We start from the raw sequence: 22,180 nt of genomic DNA, 5'->3' as shown, positions 1-22,180 counted from the left end.
TGCGCCTTATAATGCAAAAAAAAAATATGGTAATAATTGAATCTTTATAATTGTGGTTGCCAAATATTTGGTGCATGTTTACTGTTTATATTAAATACATTATTATTATATATATATTCAATCTAGCTTATATTATTGTAACAGTAGTGTTTCTGTGGGACACATTCTGGGTCTTTCTAAGCAAAATTCAAACATGGTGGCGGTAGTGTGGATTCAGATGATGTCAGAAACATGGAAAAATGGCAAAAATGGACATACATTTATTTTCTGGGACTGTGTTAGCACTGTACTGTATTCATATGGAGATGATTTACCATGTTTTTGACAGAGGTAAAGTAAGTTAATAGTGCATTTTAGGGGCAATAAGAGTTGGGTAATATGGTAAAAATATTTTAACGATATTTATGAAGACATTTTCATGATAACTGATATTTATTTCGATGTTTTAATGGCCAGATAAACTGCATTATCAGTAGCAGATTCTTAAAAACTCCTATTTAAAATTTAAACTGTATCTCATGCACAGTACAGTAATTCTATTCAGTTTTTGCCAAATACCATCTATTTATATAGTTAATTAGTTCTTTTGCCACTGATGTAGTAAAATACAATACAGTCAATATGATAAGTATATTTATCACAATAAGATAAAACATTATAATATTGGCCAGCTCTAGTGCAGTATATTGTCCAGTTCACTGTATAGAAAGATGCATCTATTACATAGATGTGCATACTGTACGTGTACCTACTGTCAGTCTCAGTTAAATCCAAGTCTAGACAAATGTGTGTCAAAGGGGCGGTGAACATCATACCTGTTATACAAGTGTAATGATGTCAGGATGGGAGTGTCTGAACCACCCATGGCACTGAAACTTGTACTACTCTCAGCAGAGCAGTGAGAAGAGCTCCTCAGTGAAATCTGATTTGGTAAATTAAAGATTACTTAAGATTATTCATTATTCAACTTTCATCATGATTGCTGATATGGAGGAATACGAGGAGCCTATGGACACATCGGACACTCCTTGGTTCTGGTTCTATCAAGCTAGATGTGGCATTTGGCACAGAATTGAGGTACCAAATTATGTCTATTCTATCTATTTATCTCTTTTTGTCTCTGTTAAGTGTCTTGTTATTATTTCAAAGGCTTGTTAAACCTTCTTACAGGATGATCCAGACAGTTCCCCCTCCAGCTCAGAACTAAACAGGCACTATCTGAGAAACCCACATGGAGTTTTAGAACTTACTACAGCAGGAGGATGCTTTAGAATCGATTTCTCAAGTAATAATTTAATTTCTTTGCATTTCCAGTGATTATGGCCATTTAAAAGCCTCTTTTTCACAGTGATATCAGCAGTAATGCATGTGATGTGACTTTAAGAAATTTCTTTATTAGCTGTTCTGTTTTTGTAAAATCAGAGAAGCTTCAGACCAACCTAATAACAGGAAAGAAGAGACAGATAAAGCGTTCGTTTTCTGATATTGGACGTACTTTAAGGTCAGTATTTGTATGAGTGTGTGTTAATTATGTGGGCTCTTCCTGAATGAATGGAAACTCTTGAATTGTTTCACTGTAAATGAAAGTGAAAGTGTATTTTCCTTCTGTGTTTCAGATGCAAATGTGAGGACCAGGTTTCTTCTGGTCCAGATTACTGGGAAAGGATGGACCCTACCAAACCCTATCAGGTATCAGTTATGGCAGAAAACAAACAAGATTTATGTTTTGTAACTGATAAAATGTTTGGCGTCACACAACCGTATAGTGGTCGCTGTAAGAAACATATTTTTTCCTCTTTTCTTACTTTGTTATTGTGCGCAAAGTGGAAATCTCAATGTTTTCTGGGACAATTAATAGATATTGCTGTCACATTAATCAATTTTTGCTATAAAACTATTTTATTGAATTTATAACTGGCATGGGGGACATATTCTTCCTCTTTTAATACAAGTTAGAATAAGTCAATTGGCTATATAAAATATGTTCATTAAGTTCTTTGTACAAAATCAATTCCACAAAAGGGTTTTCACCAGCTCTATTCTTCCATTTTCAGTCCCTCTCAGAATGAGCCATTTAAGGGCTCTTAACACTTTTATGCAAATAATTTATTGCTGGCCACACTCTAAATACCCTGAGTGTTTACCATGCGTTAGTATTAGCTTGTGCTAAATGGCAAAACACAAACAAGCTAATTCCTGCTTAACTGTAGTAGAAGTACAAAACTCATCATTTGAAAGTTCTTGCCATGTCGACAGTAGATAGATAGATAGATTTAGGCAAAAGCTTCCTTAAGAGCTCCCTAAAGATATCTAAAGATCCCTCCTTCAAACAAAGCATGGTGCTCAGCCAGCTCTATGCACATTTTCTTATTGGACAAGAATAGTATTGCTGGTAATAGTGTATTAACTTCTTTCAGCTTGGTAATGTTTTACCCTCTATATTGTGCATATGGACAGTTAACACATCAAATGTTATTTACTCTTTGCCAGAAATTTTGTCTAGATCATCACTCAGACGAGTTCAAGAAAGTGGAGAAATACGCTCGAGAAATGGGTTTACTGCAGAAACCTATCAGGGACATTTACAGAATACAGAATGTGGACCTCTGGGAGCTGTACTGTAGGTAAGTACACTTAATCTGTCACGCTTATGTGTTATTTTTTATCAATGTGTGCATTTACACACAAATAATAATCTGATAACAACAGAATAAGAATTTTGTCAATGGGATCGTTTTCTCCTCTTGTTGGTCAGAACCGTCATGGGGAAAGAGGCGGGGTCTGACTTCACATGATAAAACTGAATATTATGTGCAATATAGTCAAATCTTGGTCTTGATTCTGACTCAACTTCGGAAAGTCCTGGTCTTGACTCTGATTCAGATATGAAAAGTCTTGGTCCTTACTCAACAATGAAACATCTCGGTCTCGGTTTTTTTGGTCTTGACTCACCTACAAAAAGTCTTGGTCTTGGTCTTGAACCTGACTCAATGGGTCCCCGTCTTGACTCAGACTTAACTATGAAAAGTCTTGGCCTTGACTTTGACTCAACTATAAAAAGTCTTGGCCTTGTCCCTAAATCAACTGTGAAAAGTCTTTGTCTTGACTCTGATTCAGATATGAAAGGTCTTGGTCCTGACTCAGACTCAACAATGAAACATCTTGGTCTTGACTTAGACTCAACTATAAAAAAAAAGTCTTGGTCTTGACTCAGACTCAAATATAAAAAGTCCTTTTCTTGGTCTTGACTCACTTACGAAAAGTCTTGGTCTTGATTCAGACTCAACTACAAAAAGTCCTATTAAAGTATAGGTTTATACTCAAAATGTCCTGGTCTTTGTCTTAGTTCAGACTCAACTAAGAAAAGTTGATAAAATCATAAATCACTAAATCATAAAAAGTCCTGGGCTTGACTTTGACTTAAAAAAGTATTAATTTAGACTCTTGACTCAGACTTAATGGGTCCCGGTCTTGACTCTGACTCAACTATGAAATGTATTGGCCTTGACTCTGACTCAATGTGTCCCGGTCTTGGTCTTGACATACCTACAAAAATTCTACTAACTCTACTAAACTCTACTAAAAGTATTGGTCTTGACCATCTTGTTCAGTAAACGTTGTACACTGTCTAACATTTAAATGGGAACTGTGTGTGTGTTGGGTTCTGCTTAGGAAGAGAACACAGCTGATGAGGATAAAAGGTGTATCTGAGCTTGAGGAACAGATGCTCTTTCACGGCACCAGTCGAGACAATGTACATAACATTTGCACATATAATTTTGACTGCAACCTTTCTGACCAGAGGAGGACAGCGCACGTGTTTGGTAAAGGTGAGTGTGTAAAACCTGTGTAAATATTAATAAAATGACCTTAAATGATTTAAGATGAGATTAAACTATGTGTTCTTTTCTTTCTCAGGTACTTACTTCGCAAAACATGCATCCTATGCTGATAAATACAGCAGCCGAGAGAGCACGGGATTTAACACCCTGCAAATAATGTTCCTTGCCCGGGTAACTGTTGGGAAATATAAACTGGGACAGAGGGATTTCCACAAACCGGACGGAAACACAAAAGAAAACATACATGACAGCAGTGTGGATGACGAACTGTGTCCTAAGATTTTTGTTATTTTTGACTCCAACCAGATCTATCCGGAGTATTTACTTGAGTATGGTAGGTAATTTGTTGAGGAATCTCATTGCAGGTATTAAGATAGCAACAACCGTCGTCATAAACACTGACAACTAAGAGTTCTAATGTTTGAAGCCCTAGGGAACCCAAATTTGTGTTTTATTTCTAATTAGAAGAAAATTAGCTCTATAGTTAGTATGTTTGCCTCTCAGCACTGGGGTCTTCGGCTCAGGTTCTATCTAGGTGGAGTTTCCTTTTTCTTCCTGTGTGCATGTTGGTTTCCTCCCACAGTCCTAAATTGCCCTGAATTTGTCTGCTCCAAAAATTGCTCTTGTATGAGTTTGTATGTATGTAGTGTCCTTCAACAGTATTAGACCAGTGAGGTCAATCCCTTTTTTCTGCTGTTCTTATTATCATTTGACTGTAAGGTGTGTCCTGATACATTAATTATTCAAACAAATAGCGCTAAATGTCTACACTAAGTTTCAGATATTGGTTTTATCTGTGCAGTCTGTGCATTTATAGTTAGAGGAATAACCAACATGAAAACAAGAGGGCTATCCATAGGTGAAAAACAAGTAACTGTGAAGCTGAGATAAGATGTAAAATCAACCAGAACCATTACACAAATATTGTCCATAGCCAGAACAACAGTTTGGAAGTCCTGAAGAAGAAAGTCGTCACTGGTGTATTATATAACGGGTGATGAACAGGCAGATCAATGAAAACCACAGCAGTTGATGACATGAACATTGTGAGTGCTGTAAACAAAAGACCCTAAAACAACTGTTATTGACATCAGCAAAAACCTCCAGAGGGCAGGAGTGAAGCTATCACAATCTACTGTTTACAGAAGACTTCATGAACAAAAGTACAGAGGCTTTAACAGAGGATGAAAACCACTATTAACGAGGTGAATAGGAAGACCAGAATGGAGTTTACCAAGCCTGTGGACTAATTATGGACTAGTGAGACAAATATCAATCCTTACTAATGTGATTGAAAGACTAAAGTGTGAAGAAAGAATGGATCTGCTCATGATTCCAACCATACCAGCTCATCTGTAAAACACAGTGGAGGTAGTGTCATGGCTTAAGCTTGCATGGCTTCTGAGTTCACTTTACATCAATGAAGATTAAAGAAACCCATCCAAGAAGAAGTCTACAGAAACAGTTTGTCTGTGAATTTAAAGGAAGATTAAACCAAACCAGATTTTCACAGCTTTAAAGAATTATGATGCAGCAAAGTAAAATTTCAAACCAGTTGGCCCCAAAAATGATTCTGACCAATCGCAGACACAGAGGTCCAAGGTCCAAGCTTCTTTGCAAATGTTTTAATCCTATTATCAACAGTTTGGTTCTAAAAATGTAACTAAATATAACCACAGTTTCATCTGTTTGGATACAAGAAGGCACGTACCAGTAACATGAAGAATTTGGGACACCTAATGAACCACAGAGAGGGAGATCCAACGGATTGTCTGACATGTGCAGAGTGACCCTAAAGCACTAATCACGAACCTTCATTCAGCAGTAATGCCCTCTATGAGTAATCCTGTTAGTGCCAGCACCATTGGCAGATGGCTGTACAATGCAGGACGACATGCACACAAACCATTACCCATTTTAAGATAAGAGTATGTACGTCTTTTCTACATTTTAACTACATAGTGCTGGGTGGGTAACAGGTAAAATGTTATCAGATTTTACACTATGTTCCCTGGGGCTTCAAAGCAAGTGATTAAAATTCTAAGGCCCACATGAAATATATATATGATATTGTATTTATTACTGAAATTTGAATATTGTTTAGTTAATTAGGACCGTTTTCATTATTACGCTTCATCCAGGGGTTTATATGCAGTTCAATATATTTAGGTAGTTACTACATTAATTAATTTTGATTAGATATTTGCAAATATCTTTACTGTTTAATCCTAAATTATGATAAAAATATGACCCCGCAGCAGAGGAAGCTCTTATCCTGTTGACTGTGCTCACATGACATATCAAGGCTGGAGGTAGAGTGAGGCAGAGCAAAGTAAATGTGAGGAAGAGTGAAATAAAGTAAGGAAGCATAGTGGGGGTAGCAGATAATGTAGCATCTTAATTTACAGTGATATGAAAAAGTTTGGGCACCCCTGATCATTTTCATGATCTGATTTTTTTTTCTTTATAAATTGTTGGTTGTTGGGATCAGCAATTTTAGTTTAATATATCATGTAGCAGATAAACACAGTGATGTTTGAGAAGTGAAATGAAGTGTGTAGGATTCACAGAAAGTGTACAACAATTCCTTAAACAAAATAATGTAAAATAAATGTGGGCACCCCAACAGAAAAACAACATCAATATTTAGTAGATCCTACTTTTGCAGAAATAACAGGCTCTAAACACTTCCTATTGCTTCCAATGAGAGTCTGGCTTCTGGTTGAAGGTATTTTGGACTTTCATTCTTCTTTATAAAACATCTCCAACAGTTCAGTCAGGTTTGATGGTTTTTGAGGATAAACAGATGCTTTAAATCACACCACAGATTTTAAATAATATTCAGGTCTGGGAACTGAGATGATCATTCCGGATTGTTGTACTTGTTCTTCTGCATGAATGCTTTAGCAGATTTTGAGCAGTGTTTAGTGTTTAGGTTTGTTGTCTTGTTGAAGTTTCCAGCCTTGGCACAACTTCAACTTTGTCTCAACTTTGATTCTTGAACATTGTTCTCAAGAATCTGCTGATATTGACTGAAATCCATGCGACCCTCCCGGTACCTGCACTGGTGCTTACTCCACACAGCCCCACCACCAAATTTTACTGTGGGGAGCAGTAAAGTTCTTGTTTCCACCATGCATACCGTCTTCCAAATAACTTAATTTTAGTTTCATCAGTCCACAGCACCTTATTCCAAAATGAAGCTTGGCTTTAGCATACCTCAAGCGACTCTGTGCTCAGAAAAGACTTCTTCTGCATTATTCTCTCATATAGCCTCTCCTTGTGCAAAGTGCACTGAATAGTTGAATGATGCACAGTGACTCCATCTGCAGTAAGATGATGATGTAGATTAGTGCTAAAGGTATTCAAATCAATAAAACAACAAGGGTGCCCAAATGTATGCACCTGCCTAATTTTGTTTAAAGAATTAATGCACACTTTCTGTAAATCCTGTAAACTTAATTTCACTTCTCAAATATCACTGTGTTCACCTGCTATATGATATATTTAAATGATTGTTGATTATTGCTGATCCAAACAACCAATAATTCATGAAGGAAAATCATGAAAATTATCAGGGGTGCCCAAACTTTTTCATAACACTGTATAATTTTTTCACATTATTTTTTGTAACAAACACTAAAGAAAAGCAAGAAGTTACTCAACCAAAAAAAGATACTATATTTAAATAGTGATTGTTTTAATAACCAAAAAGTGAAAGCAAGTCTTTGGACCTCCTACTGGTTAATTTATTTATTTATTTTTTTAGAAAATGCAAAAGTTGTTGCACAGCATAAGAAATTTATATGTGGTTGCTCTAGGTACTTGTAAGGCCTTTAAGTTAGAGCAGGTAAGAGCAGATGTATAGACGTTTGGGTAGATGTTTCAAATTTATCATCTTTAACCACAGATGCAGCTCCCTTTTATTTGGAAAGTATTGGATATGTTATACTGAGCTCAACAACACTATTTAGACATATTTAGAGCACAGCTAACAAGATTTTAAACAATGTTAAATAACCTGTTGGAATGCTGGGTTAGCAAAGCTAGCTTCTTTACGATCTGTGTCAACAGCAGTAGCTACTGCAGACTGCATTTGCTTAAAATATGATATGCCTAAAATCCATTTAATAGGAACTGACTGGAAATTTTAACACAAAAGCAGCCAAAACGAACAATAGAAAGTGGGCGTGGCAAAACAAAGTGGTTGCCAAGCTGACCATTCCCAGTCAAAAAGTGCATTTCGGAGTTGGCTATCCCATTTTGAAAAACCGCAGAATGAGTAAGAAGACACAGAAATAAAAAAACAATAATATCAGGGGTGAGTAATAATAATTAAATTATTTATTATTTATTATTAGGGTAAATTTATGTAATGAAAAGGCATCAGAAATATCATCCAATAAGCAAAACTGAATCGCCAAATCCCTGAAAAAGTGCCTATTTGCCTTTAAATTAAACATCCCTAATTGCATCTCGATAAAGATTTTGCACTAAATCTCTATAAGAGACTTTTCTTCTTGTACTTTTTTAAACCATGACATTAAAACCTCTCACGCTTCTTCAGAGTTCCTGAACTACAAGATCAGTCGAAGTAGTCCTCGATGTCGATGTTTGGGTTCAGAAGCTCCTCGCCGTACGCGGACAGGTCCATCTGGTTCAGAATGAGGTTTTCAAACGTCTCCTCCAGGTCTGTCTCCCCGATAAGCACCGCCCCAACCATGCGTCCTCCGCTCAGCACCACCTTCACGTACTCCTGACCTTTAGTGCAGCGCACCAGCAGCTCGTGATCTAAACCCAGACCCTGCGCATTAAACTTCCCCAACAGCACCACCTGCGAGAGAGAGAGAGAGAGAGAGAGAGAACATCCACACATGCTGTATGTATTATATTATAGATTTATATTTTTGGAATTTACTTTTTTTTTTGACATGATGTGAATCTGGCAGTTGTTCTTCACAGTAATGGGCCAATAGAAATGCTCCAGAATGACATGGCGTAAGATTTTTCTTTACCAAAACTTCCATTGAGAATATTTTTTGTCAACAATTATTTTGTGACAATTAATGGAAAATACTGGAAAATAACAATCGATATATTTAATAGAAAATGTTCCAATAATGATTATATGATCTTTAAACATATTCCAATATTTCACTATACAGTATTTACAGCATTGGTCACTGACCGACAATACAGGGTGATTTACATAACTTAGCACACTGGTTTCCAACCTGTGGGGCGCAGCGGTACTGCAAGGGGGGGGACGTATGCGAAAATTCTTTTTTCTATTTTGCAAAGTAAAAATTATTCCAATATATAAATGTAATATACAGTTCAACAAATGTCACTTAAAATGTGAAAACATTTAGTTCCTTTATTTGCAAAACACAAAAAATGGTTAAGCTTATTGATTGGTTCCATAAATAAATAGTTAAAAACAGGGGTTTTGACAACAAAAGTCCCTGAAGCTGGACCAGCTACAAGTAAAGCAGCCACTGCATCTCTGACCGAGAGAACAGAGAAAATCAAGCATAAATCAAATCAAATGAAGAAAATACAGCAGTGAGTCCCTAGCACTAGGCTTCATCTGCACAGGAACAGAAAATCACAAAGTTGATGGCAAATAAAATATAATTTTGTACTGTTCATACTGATACTGGAATTATATCGTATCAACTGGAATAAGAAAATATACTGGGATAAAATTTTGACCATATGCAAGTAAAATGCTTTGACCATATCTAAGACCATATGTAAGAGTAACAGCTGTACTCTAGTGTAATTAAAGTGTTATTGAAGACACAGTTCAGTTAATACTTTCCTTCGAGTGCAGTCTTTGTAATTTGATATTTACTGATTATTGTTTTTGAGGCCAATATATATTACCAATTATCTTACAGCTTGATAAACCGACTGCCGATACTAATTGAAAACGGGACGGGATGCCATATTAACCTTTCTAGGTAAACTTGGTAGGCCTAAAGCATTATCATGCAGGGCTTCGATAATGTTCTAGCATCATCTTTCAAGATGAAGTGCTATTAACTTTTTAGAGTCTGTCACATTTAAAGTTCTATTGAACTCAACTGTAATTTTGGCATTAGTTTTGGCATTAGTGGGGACCTGCACTGTTTGTTGTTTTGTGTGGTTAGTAGTGTTTGCTAGATCTGCTGTGTTGCTGTGCTAGTAGCTACTCACAAAATAGTCTAAAAGATGTACTCTTAAAAGGGAAATCTGGTTTGTGATTGTTAAAAAAAATCTTTACTGTGCTTCCTCCACAAGAGCCGTTATTCTTACAGACTTTGCTAGATCTGCTTTGTTCCTGTGCTAATAGCTAGTCACTAAATAGTCTGAAAGATGCACTTTTCAGAGGGATATCTGGTTAGTGTTGTTAAAAGTCTTTACTTCCATCTTCCTCCTCAAGACGTTAGTCTCACACATTCTACAAACAATTTGACTCAGATACAGCTGCAATCTATAATTTGTGTTTAAAGATCATTTCAGCCACACACTACAAAGAGAAATGATATTGTAGCCTGTCCATTACACGTTAAAACTATAAAAAATAATAATAATAATAAATCTACAGATACTTCGATTTTTTGGGCCACTTTTATATTTACAAAAGAAATCTTTTAGTTTCAATGGAAGGCAATGTAAAAATGCTTAAGAGATTTTGTGGCATTTCTATTGGTCCATTCTTCATTAAATTCTGACACAATGTAAAGAGAAACTGCAAGATTCACATTATGAAAAATAGATGAGGTTTTAAGTGAGCATGGGTGCAATATGGCTCAATTGGCTCCAGAGCCAGTCGTTTTGAAGAATAAAGAAGAGGATCATCACCTTGTAATTGAAGAACTTGGTGATGTGAGAGAAGAGCTCAAAGCAGAAGTCCAGCTCAATGGCCTCTCCCGACACTTCGGCTGCAATGCAGCGTGCAGCGTACCAGCCCATCTGCCTCGCCTGCGTCCATAAACGCATCTGCCACAAGAGGGAGCCACAGTCATTGCTCTAGTCCACTCCAACTACTCACTGCATCAGTTCCAACAGACACCACAGATACACATGTACTGTGACTGTATCATCCTCACTGCTGGACTGGGGTTTGGATATGTGCCATATCATTAAAAGACTTTTCTATGGTTCTTCAGGGATTTTTGTATATATTAATAAAAAAAATATTAATGAACATCTGATTGATTCACTTGTTGACCGATTCATTTATTAAATGATTCACTCTACCTGCTGCCAGAGAGCGCTGTGCTCCCAGCCTGCAGTGCACACGTCTCCAGCTGCGTACACGTCTGGCTCAGACGTCTGCATGTGATCATTCACCCTAAGACCCCGATCCTCTGCCAGCTCAAACTAGTTGTAGGAAATAGAAAAAATATTCAAAGTATGACATTTACAAAGGAAATTGGACTATTTTATGGAGATTTACTGAGAAATGATATTAAACTGATTCTTTGCAATTTTTATAAAATTTTAATCAGGGTATTTTCACATTTTTAAAGCTCAAATTTAATTACTTTTAAGACCTTTTTAATACCTCTTAAACCAAAAAAAAAAAACTTTTACTGGGGCGGGAAAAAGGGATAGTATACATTACTGACTTTTTTTATTAGTAAATATAATTTAAAAATACAATCAAATAAATATAAAAGCATGACTAAAATAAAAAATTTCACTTGCCTCAGATAATTTAAAATTTAATTTAATGCCTCCTCTCCTAAAATTCCAAATATTTTAAGACTTTTTAGACTTTGAAAATATAAAACTTAGGACCTGCTGGTACCCTCTCTATACATTTTCCAAACAGAGATTTATATCAGTTATTTAATACAGGCTTCTTGCACCTTTTAAAAGTCTAATTTAATGCTTTTTAAGACCCTTTTAAGACAGCAATAAATATAATTTAAGATACAAAAATGTAGTCATAATTTCTTTGGTAGAAAATAATGTATTGGAAATCAAAACTTAATGTTTCCCTCTTATCGTTGCTGTCCAATGAAAAACACTTCTCTAAAACAGCTTGTACAGAAGAAAGAAAAAACCTTGTAAACTTTCAAAGGAAGTCAATGTAAAAAGAGTTTATTTCAGGTCATTTTGAATCATTTTATTGGTCCATTCATCAAGAAATTTTGACACAGTGTAAGTGAAAGTTTGACTGTTCAAATTACATAGTAAACAAAAAATCTACAAAAATAGACATAAGTGTTTTTCATAGGACAGCAACGTTATGCAAGTTGCATGAGCTCTTTTAGCTTCTTGCACATGTGGAAAAAAGAGGAAATGATCAATTAAATTGTAGTGATGAAGCTGATAATACTGCTACTACTACTAGTCGCTGCTAACGTTAGTATGTTAGCTAGCTTGCCACCAATGTTAGCTATCCCGCCGCTAACCTTAGTTCTCTCCCAGATTAGATGTTTACAGTGGGCCACTTTGCTTTTCTGACCGGCATTAAACAGACGGTCGGAAAATGTAATAATACCTACAGCAAATTCACAGTAAATTTAAAACAATTTAAGACCTTAATTATCCAGATTTTAATTAGACTTTTTAAGGACCTGCAGGAACCCTGTAATAGGCAATGAAATCTTACTTTGTTGCCTTTAAGGAAAGGTTCAGTGTTGGGCACCACGCCAGTGGCACTGACAATGAAGTCGCATCCATACGTCTTCCCATTGGTTAAATGAGCATACACTGGCCACACCCCTGAAGAGAAGAACAGCAAGGTTTTAATTAGTAGAACAACTAGTGCTTAATTAGAAGTCTAGTCCAAAGATCACACGCCTCTGTTGTTCCAAATTAGTGCTGCCAATGAGAACATAATTTTTGTATATGCATATTAATGATTGAACAAAGTTTGGCATCAATGTCCTCCCACAATTCAGAATTTATTTAGCAAATGTTCATTATTTAGCAATGTAAACACGGCATTGAGTTCAGAATAAAATAAAAAAAAATAAACTAAAATGAACTAAACTAAATCTGAAACTAACTCTCTAACGCATGCAATTAATCTTTAATCTTTAACGCTTTTGTTTTTTTATATGCATATTAATGATTGTACAAGGTTTGGCATCAGTTTCCTCCCATAATTTACATTGTTTTAGCAACTGTTGTTAATTATTTAGCAAAGTAAACACAGCATTGAGTTCAGAAGAAAAAAAAATAAACTTAAAGTAACTGAATCTGAACTTAACCCTCTCTCTAACTCACACACTCCTGCTTCTGTTTGATGCTAAAGTTCAGCACATTAAAAAATATTCTACTTTAAAAAGCATTCAAGGGAATTTATAATTAAGTAAACAATACAGGGAAAAAGACAGAGAAAAATCCCAAAATACAGGGAAAGTGACTAATACACTGCTACTAATACAAATATAATTCCATTTTACTGATCTTACATTCCTATTTTATTCACATCTAAATACTCAAGTTTTAAAAAGAAAAAGAAAAACTCAATGAATTAATTACTTCAATTAACTTCTAAAAGTCTATATTGAAATGGAGCTGTATTATAACGCAATTCTATTTTATAAATAAATATAAATATATATTTAAAAATGCACAGTGCCAGTCAAGAGTTTGGATACACCTCCTCATTCAATGTTTTCTTTATTTCTTTCTTTAATTTATTTACTACATTATTATGCAGGAAACAAAATAAGTGTTTGTTTGAAGCGCATGAAGAAAAGGCAGCAGCTATTGTTCAGAACCTTCAAGAACTCCATCAAGACACTAAGAAATCTATTCTAGGTGACTCTACCTTAAAATAATATTATAATAATATTAGAGATTAAAATATCAAAGTTAAATGTGCTACTTAGAAGAATCTAAAGTATAAAAGACATTTCTGGTTTATTTAACACTTTTCGTTTCCAAAATAAATCTGCATGTGTTCCTGTATAGCTTTAATGTATTTAATATTAAATTTACAATGTAAAAAACATAAAAAGGAAGAAAACGAGAAGAGGTGTATCCAAATTTCTGACTGGTACTGTATATCAATTTTTTTATTTTTTTGAAAAGACAAGAAAAGTAAGAGTATAAACTGTAGATACATCATTTCATCATGGTTGCCAGGGTTTCCGAACAGTTTAGCAGCTGCTTCAGGTAATGACAGGTGACTTCCTGCGCACAGTCTGCACATCTTCACGCCTACGCACTCATTGTGTCATTTGAATAAATATGGAAACACTTGGTCAGAGCTGTAAAAAAAGAGAAAAGGTTTTTACTGACCTAAATCCTGTGATTTCTGTGAGTACAGAGGAGACTGAAGGAAGTCCTGCTGGGAGTAGATCTTCTCAATCTCACACTCATACTCTACATGAACTCTGTGGGAAACCTAGTAAGAAAACCAAGAGGCACGCCACAGAATATACTGTTATATAGGTGCATCTCAAAAAATAATCATTGAATATCATTGAAAAGTTACTTTATTTCAGTAATTCAGTTCAAAATGTAAAACTCATATATTATATAGTTGTATTACACACAGAGTGATCTTAATTGATTTTAAGCGTTTATTTCTTTCATTGTTGATGCTTATGGCTTACAGCGAAAAGAAGTGTCTTAGAAAGTGTGCCCAGTCCTGCTGGAAAATGAAATCCACATCTTCATAAAAGTTGTCAGCAGAGGGAAGCATGAAGTGCTGTAAGATTTTCTCGGGGAAACACTGTACTGACTTTGGACTTGATATAATAAAACACAGTGGATCAACACCAGCAGATGACATGTCTCTCCAAATCATCACTGATAGTGGAAACTTCACACTAGACCTCAATCAGTTTGGACTGTGTGTCTCTCCACTCTTCCTCCAGACTCTGCTCCCTTGATTTACAAATAAAATGTGAAATTAATTGATGATCAGTGATGGTTTGGAGAGCCATGTCCTCTGCTGACAACTTTTATGGAGATGCGGATTTCATTTTCCAGCAGGACTTGGCACACTGTGAAATGTAGAAAAGGACTTGTAGAAAAATAGCTGTAGTTCCTAAAAGTTTCATGGGATATGTTTGTTCAATCTCTTAAATTAAAGATGAAAGTCTACACTTAAACATCATGTCATTTGTTTAATTTCAAATCCATTGTGGTGGACTGCAGAGCCCAAATCATAAACATTGTGTCCCTGTCCCAATATTTCTGGACCTATATACCATATGGTATACTCGTATCATTTTCTGCCCAGTTTGAAAGGCCAACTACCCCACCTACTGTACCCACCCAGAGAGACTGTGGCCAATCAGCTGCTGATGGCCAGATGAAATCCGCTGGATCACACAGAGACCTCTAATATGCTACACATTTTTATGCCCACAATGTTGTGTACTGTGTTAAACACACATACAGCATACAGACGCACACACCTCTTCTGTTCCTCTGAGGCTGATGCCCTCATGCCAGTCAGGTCCTAAGGCACTACCAAGCTCCTTTGATTCTGTAAGAAACACAACAGATCAGCAATATACTGTATATCATACACTACTTAAAGGTAACATATTATATCTGTATAATCCTAAAGCTTGTAACACTTCAAGATCAGAACTCTTTCAGCTCTGCGTGTACCTTCTGTAGAGGCTGTGGTTTTGTCGGTGGTGTATCGTGCTCTTTTACAAGGCAGGGCTCTCTCAGGTTTGTCAGCCTCTAGTGATGGGATGAGGAACTGGGCAGCTCCAGCATCGAAGAACGTATTCCCTATGGCCTTATCCTTTATAGCCCAGATCACTTCACAGCCTTCCACTTCATACCTAAGGACACATATAAACACACAATCTCAGTAAGATTTTAGACTTTGACATTCAATCAATTCTCATGACTTTTACAGAAAGCCAGTACACAATACAGCAGAGGATGAGTGAAAAGGAAGTCATACAAGAAGTCAAAATGCACTTTTTATATAGTTTATATAGTATTTTTTTTCTATTAAAATAAAAAATATATATATATTGTCGCTGGTCAATGAAAAACATTTATCTCTAAAACAGCAACTTAACAGGAGAGAGAAAAAAACATGTAAACTTTCAATGGAAGTCAATGTAAAGAGTTTATTTCAGGTCATTTTGAAGAGTTTTTTATTGGTTTGTTCATCACAACATTTTGGCACAGTGTAAGGGACCGGTTTGTCTGTTCAAATTATGTAGTAAATTAAAAATGGAGATAAGTGTTTTTTTAATAGGAGAGCAACGATATACAGTACTAGTTAAAAAAAAATTGGACACACTTTAAATTTGTTGTTTTTCATTAAAAAAAAAAAGAAAATCATATTTAGTTAACAAAAAAAGTGTTAAACAAACCAAAACATGTTTTATATTTTAGATTCTTCAAAAGGGTATTGCTTGCTTAGATGACAGCTTTGCCAGCCTTATGAGGTAGAGTCAGCTGTGCTGGACTTGTCAAGAGTTAATTACTTAAAATTATTTCCTTTTAATGTGTTTGACATTGATTAGCCCGATCGGAGTAATGTTCTAATCCATATTATGGCAAGAACTACTCAACTAAATAAAGAAAAGAATTGAAGAACAGCCAATCTGAAATATAAGATCTTTAAAAAGTATCCTCAAGTGCTGTTGCAAAGACCATCACAAACGTTATGATGAAACTGGCTCTCATCAGGACCTCCCAGGAAATTAAGCCCAAGAGTTCCCTCTGTTTCACAGGATAGGTTCATCAGAGTTACCAGCAACAAAAAACTGCAAATTAACAGCAGCAAAGAGCACCTAAATGCTTTTGGTCTTTTAAGTTTGCTTAAAAAAAAAAAAGAAAACATTGAATGAGTAGGTGTGTCAATTTTTATTGGTACTGTTTATACTGTACATCATAAAAATAATGTATATAAAAATACTGTATATACTGTACATCATTCTACATAGTCACTGTTTATGGACATTAATCAAAATTAATCAAATTAGGTCTGACTACCATTACTTACACCAGTTCCAAAGCAATTCCTCCATTTCCAACAACTAGCATACGCTTCGCTTTTGATAAGTGCTTCTGAAACTCCTGTAGAAAGAGAAAGGTGATATTAGACCCAGATCAGCAAATCAGTGTATCTGTATAAAAACATGTAAGTAATAAAGGTTCTTCAACATGTCGGTTCAGCAGCTACACCGTACCTGAGCGCTGTCTGTGTCTCGAATGCCCAGTACATTAGGAGTATCCTGGTTTAGGAGTTTAGGCCTGCCGCCGGTGCAGATACACAACTTCTCATAATGAATAATCTGCCCGTTCTCAGTCTGCAGCGTCTGTAACATTAGAAAAAGTGTCAGTAATCTGTTATTCTCATCACTCTTAGGCTCTGTTACAGTTTAGATTCAGCTGCTACTCACATGCTGATCTGCATGAAGTCCTCGGACTGCAGACTGAATGACTTTCAGATTAGGATATTTCTCCTCCAGAATGCTGGACGGCTGTTCTTCCACATCAAAGTCCTCCAGGGTCTTGGAGACCTTCAAAAAAACATAGCAAAATAATGTTTTGATTATTTGGGCTTTCTCTTAAAAAACATCAACATTTTTGCCAATTTTTGTAATCAGATGTTATAAATAGATTTATTTAGTTATTAATCAGCTATTCATTATCATTCATTAATGCTGTCCTTCACTTATTTAAATAATTCAGTCTTTTATATATTTCATAAATATTTTATTCAGTCATTCATTCAGACACTTATTTATTTACCTTTTTTATTATTAATGAAAGAATAAGCAAATTAATTAATTCATTTATTTATTCATTTTAACAATTTTTAGTGTTGTAAACGTGAGTAATCTGGAAACTTAACATATACATTTTTTTTAATGCAAACTATTCAATTTACCAAGTTTTCGGAGACTGGTAACATATTAGCGTTTTAATTTAGCAATTTCATCAATACTTTATTCAGTCACTTATTTATTCACCCATATATTAATTAATGAAATTAATTTGTCCATTCATTCATGTCAACAATTATTTGTGCTGTAAATGTGATTAATCTGGAAAAAAATTAATAATTTTTAATTAATTAAGTTTTCGGAGGCTGGTCACATATTTTGCTATGTACAGATAGAAAGATAACTACTGTTGTGTTAAGAAGAAAGATTACTCTTTATTGCTAAAATATGTATGTAATATATCTCACACTATTATTTCTGTCTCTCTTACAAAAATTACACAAAAGTTCCATCATTTTTTAATTTCAACTTTAATTTACATTTTTTATTATGATTAATGGCATAAGAAATAAAAGTCTTAAGAAGAAGGACAAGTGTGATTCATTGTGATTAATCACAGAAGTTTTGTTGTGATTTACTAATAATTTATTTTCTCAAACTATTCTGTCATCTACTCAATCATTCATTCAGTTAGTCATGTGTTAATGTGTTAAGTAATTAATTCATTCTATAATTCCATCATACATTCAGTCATCCATTCAGTCACTCATTCAGTCATCCATTTATTCAATCATTTATTCCTTCAGTCGTTTATTATGTTTTTATGTTACTTATTGATGAAAGTCAATGGGAAGACATAAGCATCATATCTTAGTCTAATTTAGAATAATTTATTAAAAATATATTGTAATTGTTAAACCCACCAACTGTTAAAACAACACTGGGCCTGGGCCTCTCCTTTAAACAAAAGCTTTCACTGTGTAACTTAAAGCCTTGGAGTTCAACTTTCTCCACCAACCTGCTTGAAATTGGTCACAGTCTTCACCAGCGGAGCAGCGGTCAGCAGAGCTACAGCCTCAGAGGGGAACTGCAGTGCGAGCTGATCCCAAACAGAGAAAACATTAACCCAGAGTCAATAAACAACTTACAGAGGAATACACCACAATAAACTTCCCCAAGTATAACAAGACCAGCAATCAGAGATATCACACAGCCTGCAAAGAAGTGATGTAGCTAGAAAAATGGGACTCTGCGAGAATAATTGATGTTTTTTTCATGTACCGACACATTACATTCAGTAAAACATAATATAAAAAATAAATAAAGTACAGTAACTGAAACTGATATTTACAATATTTCCAGATGGTTGTTTTATAGCAGCTTGGTAATATAAAAATGTAATACATATATAGGGAAACATAGGGATGATGAATTACATATATATTTTTTCTATATTTACTCTTTTGCCAAAAGTATCAACTCGCCTGCATTGCTTTTTGGTGATGTGAGGCTTGGATGCAGCTGATCAGACATGAAAACCCATTTCATGAATCTCTCAATACTACTGTCCTTCAGCTTATATAAAGGCTTGGAATTATACAGCTCTAGAAAAAGTTAAGAGACCACTTCAGTTTCTAAATCAGTTTCTCTGATTTTGCTATTTATAGGTATACGTTTGAGTGAAATGAACATTGTTGTTTTATTCTATAAACTATGAACAACATTTCTTTTAAATTCCAAATAAAATATTGTAATTTAGAGCATTTACAAATATAGCAATTACAAAAAAGATGCAGAGCTTTCTGACCTCAAATAATGCAAAGACAACAAGATTATATTCATAAAGTTTTAAGAGTTTAGAAATCAATATTTGGTGGAATAACCCTGGTTTTTAATCCTTGGCTTTTATGCATCTTGGCATGTTCTCCTCCACCAGTCTTACACACTGCTTTTGAATAACTTAATGCCACTACTGGTGCAAAAATACAAGCAGTTCAGTTTGGTTTGATGGCTTGTGATCATCCATCTTCCTCTTGATTATATTCTAGAGGTTTTCAATTTGGTTAAATCAAAGTTTTATGTGGTCTCTTATTTTTTCCAGAGCTGTACATATGTGACTGTAGAAATGATCAGAACCTGAGATCACTGAATTGGATGGGTGAGTAAATACTTTTGGCAATATTGTTTTATTAGACAAACACTAACACTCCTTGCCATATAATCTGGTGAAGTGGACATGAAATGGAAAAATAAAGGCAACCTAAGCTTTAGTCCTTATCTTACCTGTTCAGCACAGGTGACTCCAGCGATTCCTCCTCCTACTACGACAAACCTGAACTGAGCCTCAGACTCGGATCCTCCTGCCATCATAACTATCCTATCCTACCTAACCAACTAACTTACTAACTAAATAACTAACGTATCTATCTATATATCTATATATCTTATAAAGCTAATACCACCTAACTAACTAGGTTAACTAACCTAACCAACCTATTTAACTAACTAACCGGTGTGTCTGTCTGTCTATCTATCTAAGTTAGTTACTTAACTTACTACCTAAGTTACCTATCAATCTAACTACCTAATCTAGCTAATACTATTTAACCAAATAACTACGTTAACTAACTAACCTACTTATCTAACTACTCAACTAGCTAGCTACAGCTACCTTCCTACCTAACGCTAACTAACAAGCTAGCAAACAAAGTAACCTAACTTACTTATCTGTTTGTATGTTTTTCTCTCTCTTTCTGTCTATCTGTCTGCCTGTCTGTGAAGAAATCTATCTAACAAGCTAACTATCTATGGAAACACACAGGAGGAGTAAGATGACTGAGTTTACACCTCTCTTTATTAAACTAAAGATTCAGTAAAAACTACCGCTTTAATCTCCTCTAACATCAGTCTAACCCTCTGTTGTAAACCTCCCTATATGAACTGCAGTCTGTAAACGGGTCCAGGAGCTCTTTTTACTCTCTAAACTCTTTATTTACCCCGAACCCAGCGCTGAGCGCCGCCATACTGTTGACTCAAAGCAGCCTACGGTGGCCGAGGAGGACCAATCCCTCCTTCACGCGGAACGTTAATACTATGAATGTAATATGGGCTACGTAGGCTGAACTCTGTTTAAAACTCACACACACAAGCTCTGAATTACAGTTAATAAAGCTTTGAGCAGATCATGGAATAATTTCTGACTGTTACGTTTACTCTGTTTAGAAATATAATCCTCATATTAATATATTACATGTCCGTGTATGTATTAATTATTATTTTGGAATACTTAATAATATTTAATTATTAGAAAAAGTTAATTATAATAAATTATAAAATACAATAAATTATTGTTTATTGTAACTAATGATTTTATGTAAAAACTACTAATGAACTTAATTTCCTGCATCAAGTTAAGAGTTTATGTTAATAAAATGTGACTTCTTTAGTTTCTCATTGTATAAAAGCGTAAAGTAAAGTCAATGGGTTTTCCATGCAATTTTCTAGTAAAGCCAAATAATTCAGTATGTCGTTCATGTTGGTCGACCAAACATACTCTATTAGCAAACTATTAATTTCTTATTAAGATTAAATCAAATTTAGAAATCTGCATTTAATCCACATATTTAGCTCATATATATGAACAATAATAAGGAAATCAGAGTGAGTGAGGAGTGTTTAATGTAATTCTGTTAGTCATAACACATTTTTATAACATATCATTAATCTAATTGCTGCATTGTAACTGTTCTTTTCTGTTATCTGCCTTGTTAAGCCTGTTGCCTGGCCTGGGCTTACTAATTATCCACTAGCCCCTAATCGTTTCACTCAGCTCAGCTGTACTATTAATCAGCAGACAGGCCACTGACTGCTGTGTAAACAGGAAATCTCTTAAGGCCAATCATGGAGCCAGTTCTGCCTCTCTGGAGAAACAGCCAATCAGCTTGCTTGTTTTGCGGAGAGTGGAGGAGAGTATTTTTTTGGGAGTTTTGGCTGTGGTGTGCAGCTAGCTGAAGTTAAACAAATATGGATATACGGAGATTTTTCTAAAAGAAAATAATTGTTCTAAAAGAGTTAACCATGTAAACTGTGAAGACATTGTTTCTGATAGCTGGTTAAAAAGACTCGTCTCCGAATCAAAACACACAGACCACACCCACTGTGTGCTTAATAAAATACAGCTTGTGACTAGTCAGTTAGCTTTGGAATTAGCTAGCTTAGATAGATAGTAAACCCACTATGTACATCTCATCTCAATACTTAAAAAGTGTTTCTTGTTCAGTCAAATTTTTTAAATTTATTGTTTTTACTTCTATTGAGTTCATAATTAGAGCTGTGTAGAATTAACAAGCATTTTAATACACAAAACATCAATTTGTTTCAGTATGGATTGAGAGAGATATCATCACTGTCTATTGAAAAACATGCATCTCCACAATGGCAGCTTTATAGAAGAAGGCAACAATATTCTTAATTTTGAGTAATTCGAGATCATTCTCTACTAGAATTGTGTATACAGTATACAGAGCAGATACTGGGTTCAAATGACAGATAAAGCTAAAAAGGATTTTATATGATTTATATATATATATATATATATATATATATATACATGTATATATATACATATATATATATACATGTATATATATATGTATATATATATGTATA

The 22,180-nt window shown here is 34.8% G+C and overlaps 2 protein-coding genes across 2 annotated transcripts; one reads left to right on the top strand and one right to left on the bottom strand.

Annotated features, from left to right (window-relative positions):
• The first annotated feature begins 6 nt into the window (after positions 1-6).
• LOC103033667 (protein mono-ADP-ribosyltransferase PARP11) lies at positions 7-7,229 on the top strand. Its single transcript, XM_007234956.4, has 7 exons — positions 7-1,077; positions 1,171-1,285; positions 1,423-1,501; positions 1,617-1,689; positions 2,491-2,624; positions 3,673-3,830; positions 3,919-7,229. Exons 1-7 carry the CDS (start codon positions 976-978, stop codon positions 4,182-4,184), a joined length of 927 nt encoding a protein of 308 aa, XP_007235018.3. The 5' UTR covers positions 7-975; the 3' UTR covers positions 4,185-7,229.
• A 935-nt stretch (positions 7,230-8,164) lies between these two features.
• Positions 8,165-20,577, bottom strand: pyroxd1 (pyridine nucleotide-disulphide oxidoreductase domain 1). Its single transcript, XM_022671355.2, has 12 exons — positions 19,796-20,577; positions 18,531-18,611; positions 17,186-17,305; positions 16,973-17,101; positions 16,786-16,859; positions 15,423-15,604; positions 15,224-15,294; positions 14,097-14,202; positions 12,454-12,566; positions 11,091-11,213; positions 10,692-10,829; positions 8,165-8,676 (listed from the first exon to the last, which is right to left on the bottom strand). Exons 1-12 carry the CDS (start codon positions 19,880-19,882, stop codon positions 8,428-8,430), a joined length of 1,473 nt encoding a protein of 490 aa, XP_022527076.2. The 5' UTR covers positions 19,883-20,577; the 3' UTR covers positions 8,165-8,427.
• Positions 20,578-22,180: the final 1,603 nt, after the last annotated feature.

This window comes from Astyanax mexicanus, chromosome 2 (genome assembly GCF_023375975.1).
Source record: "Astyanax mexicanus isolate ESR-SI-001 chromosome 2, AstMex3_surface, whole genome shotgun sequence".
In the NCBI taxonomy this organism is placed as follows: Eukaryota; Metazoa; Chordata; class Actinopteri; order Characiformes; family Acestrorhamphidae; genus Astyanax; species Astyanax mexicanus.
Note: the sequence above shows the minus strand (reverse complement) of the source record. Positions and strands in the feature narration are given on the sequence as shown.

Bases quoted from the DNA above. Each gene is read 5' to 3' on its own strand.
- LOC103033667 (XM_007234956.4), top strand. From the start codon at position 976: ATGATTGCTGATATGGAGGAATACGAGGAGCCTATGGACACATCGGAC. The intron at 1,078-1,170 runs GTACCAAATTAT...ACCTTCTTACAG, and splicing joins GCATTTGGCACAGAATTGAG to GATGATCCAGACAGTTCCCC. The intron at 1,690-2,490 runs GTATCAGTTATG...ACTCTTTGCCAG, and splicing joins ACCCTACCAAACCCTATCAG to AAATTTTGTCTAGATCATCA.
- pyroxd1 (XM_022671355.2), bottom strand. From the start codon at position 19,882: ATGATGGCAGGAGGATCCGAGTCTGAGGCTCAGTTCAGGTTTGTCGTA. The intron at 17,306-18,530 runs GTTGGTGGAGAA...GTTTTTTTGAAG, and splicing joins CTGTGACCAATTTCAAGCAG to GTCTCCAAGACCCTGGAGGA. The intron at 16,860-16,972 runs GTACGGTGTAGC...CTCTTTCTACAG, and splicing joins GAGACACAGACAGCGCTCAG to GAGTTTCAGAAGCACTTATC.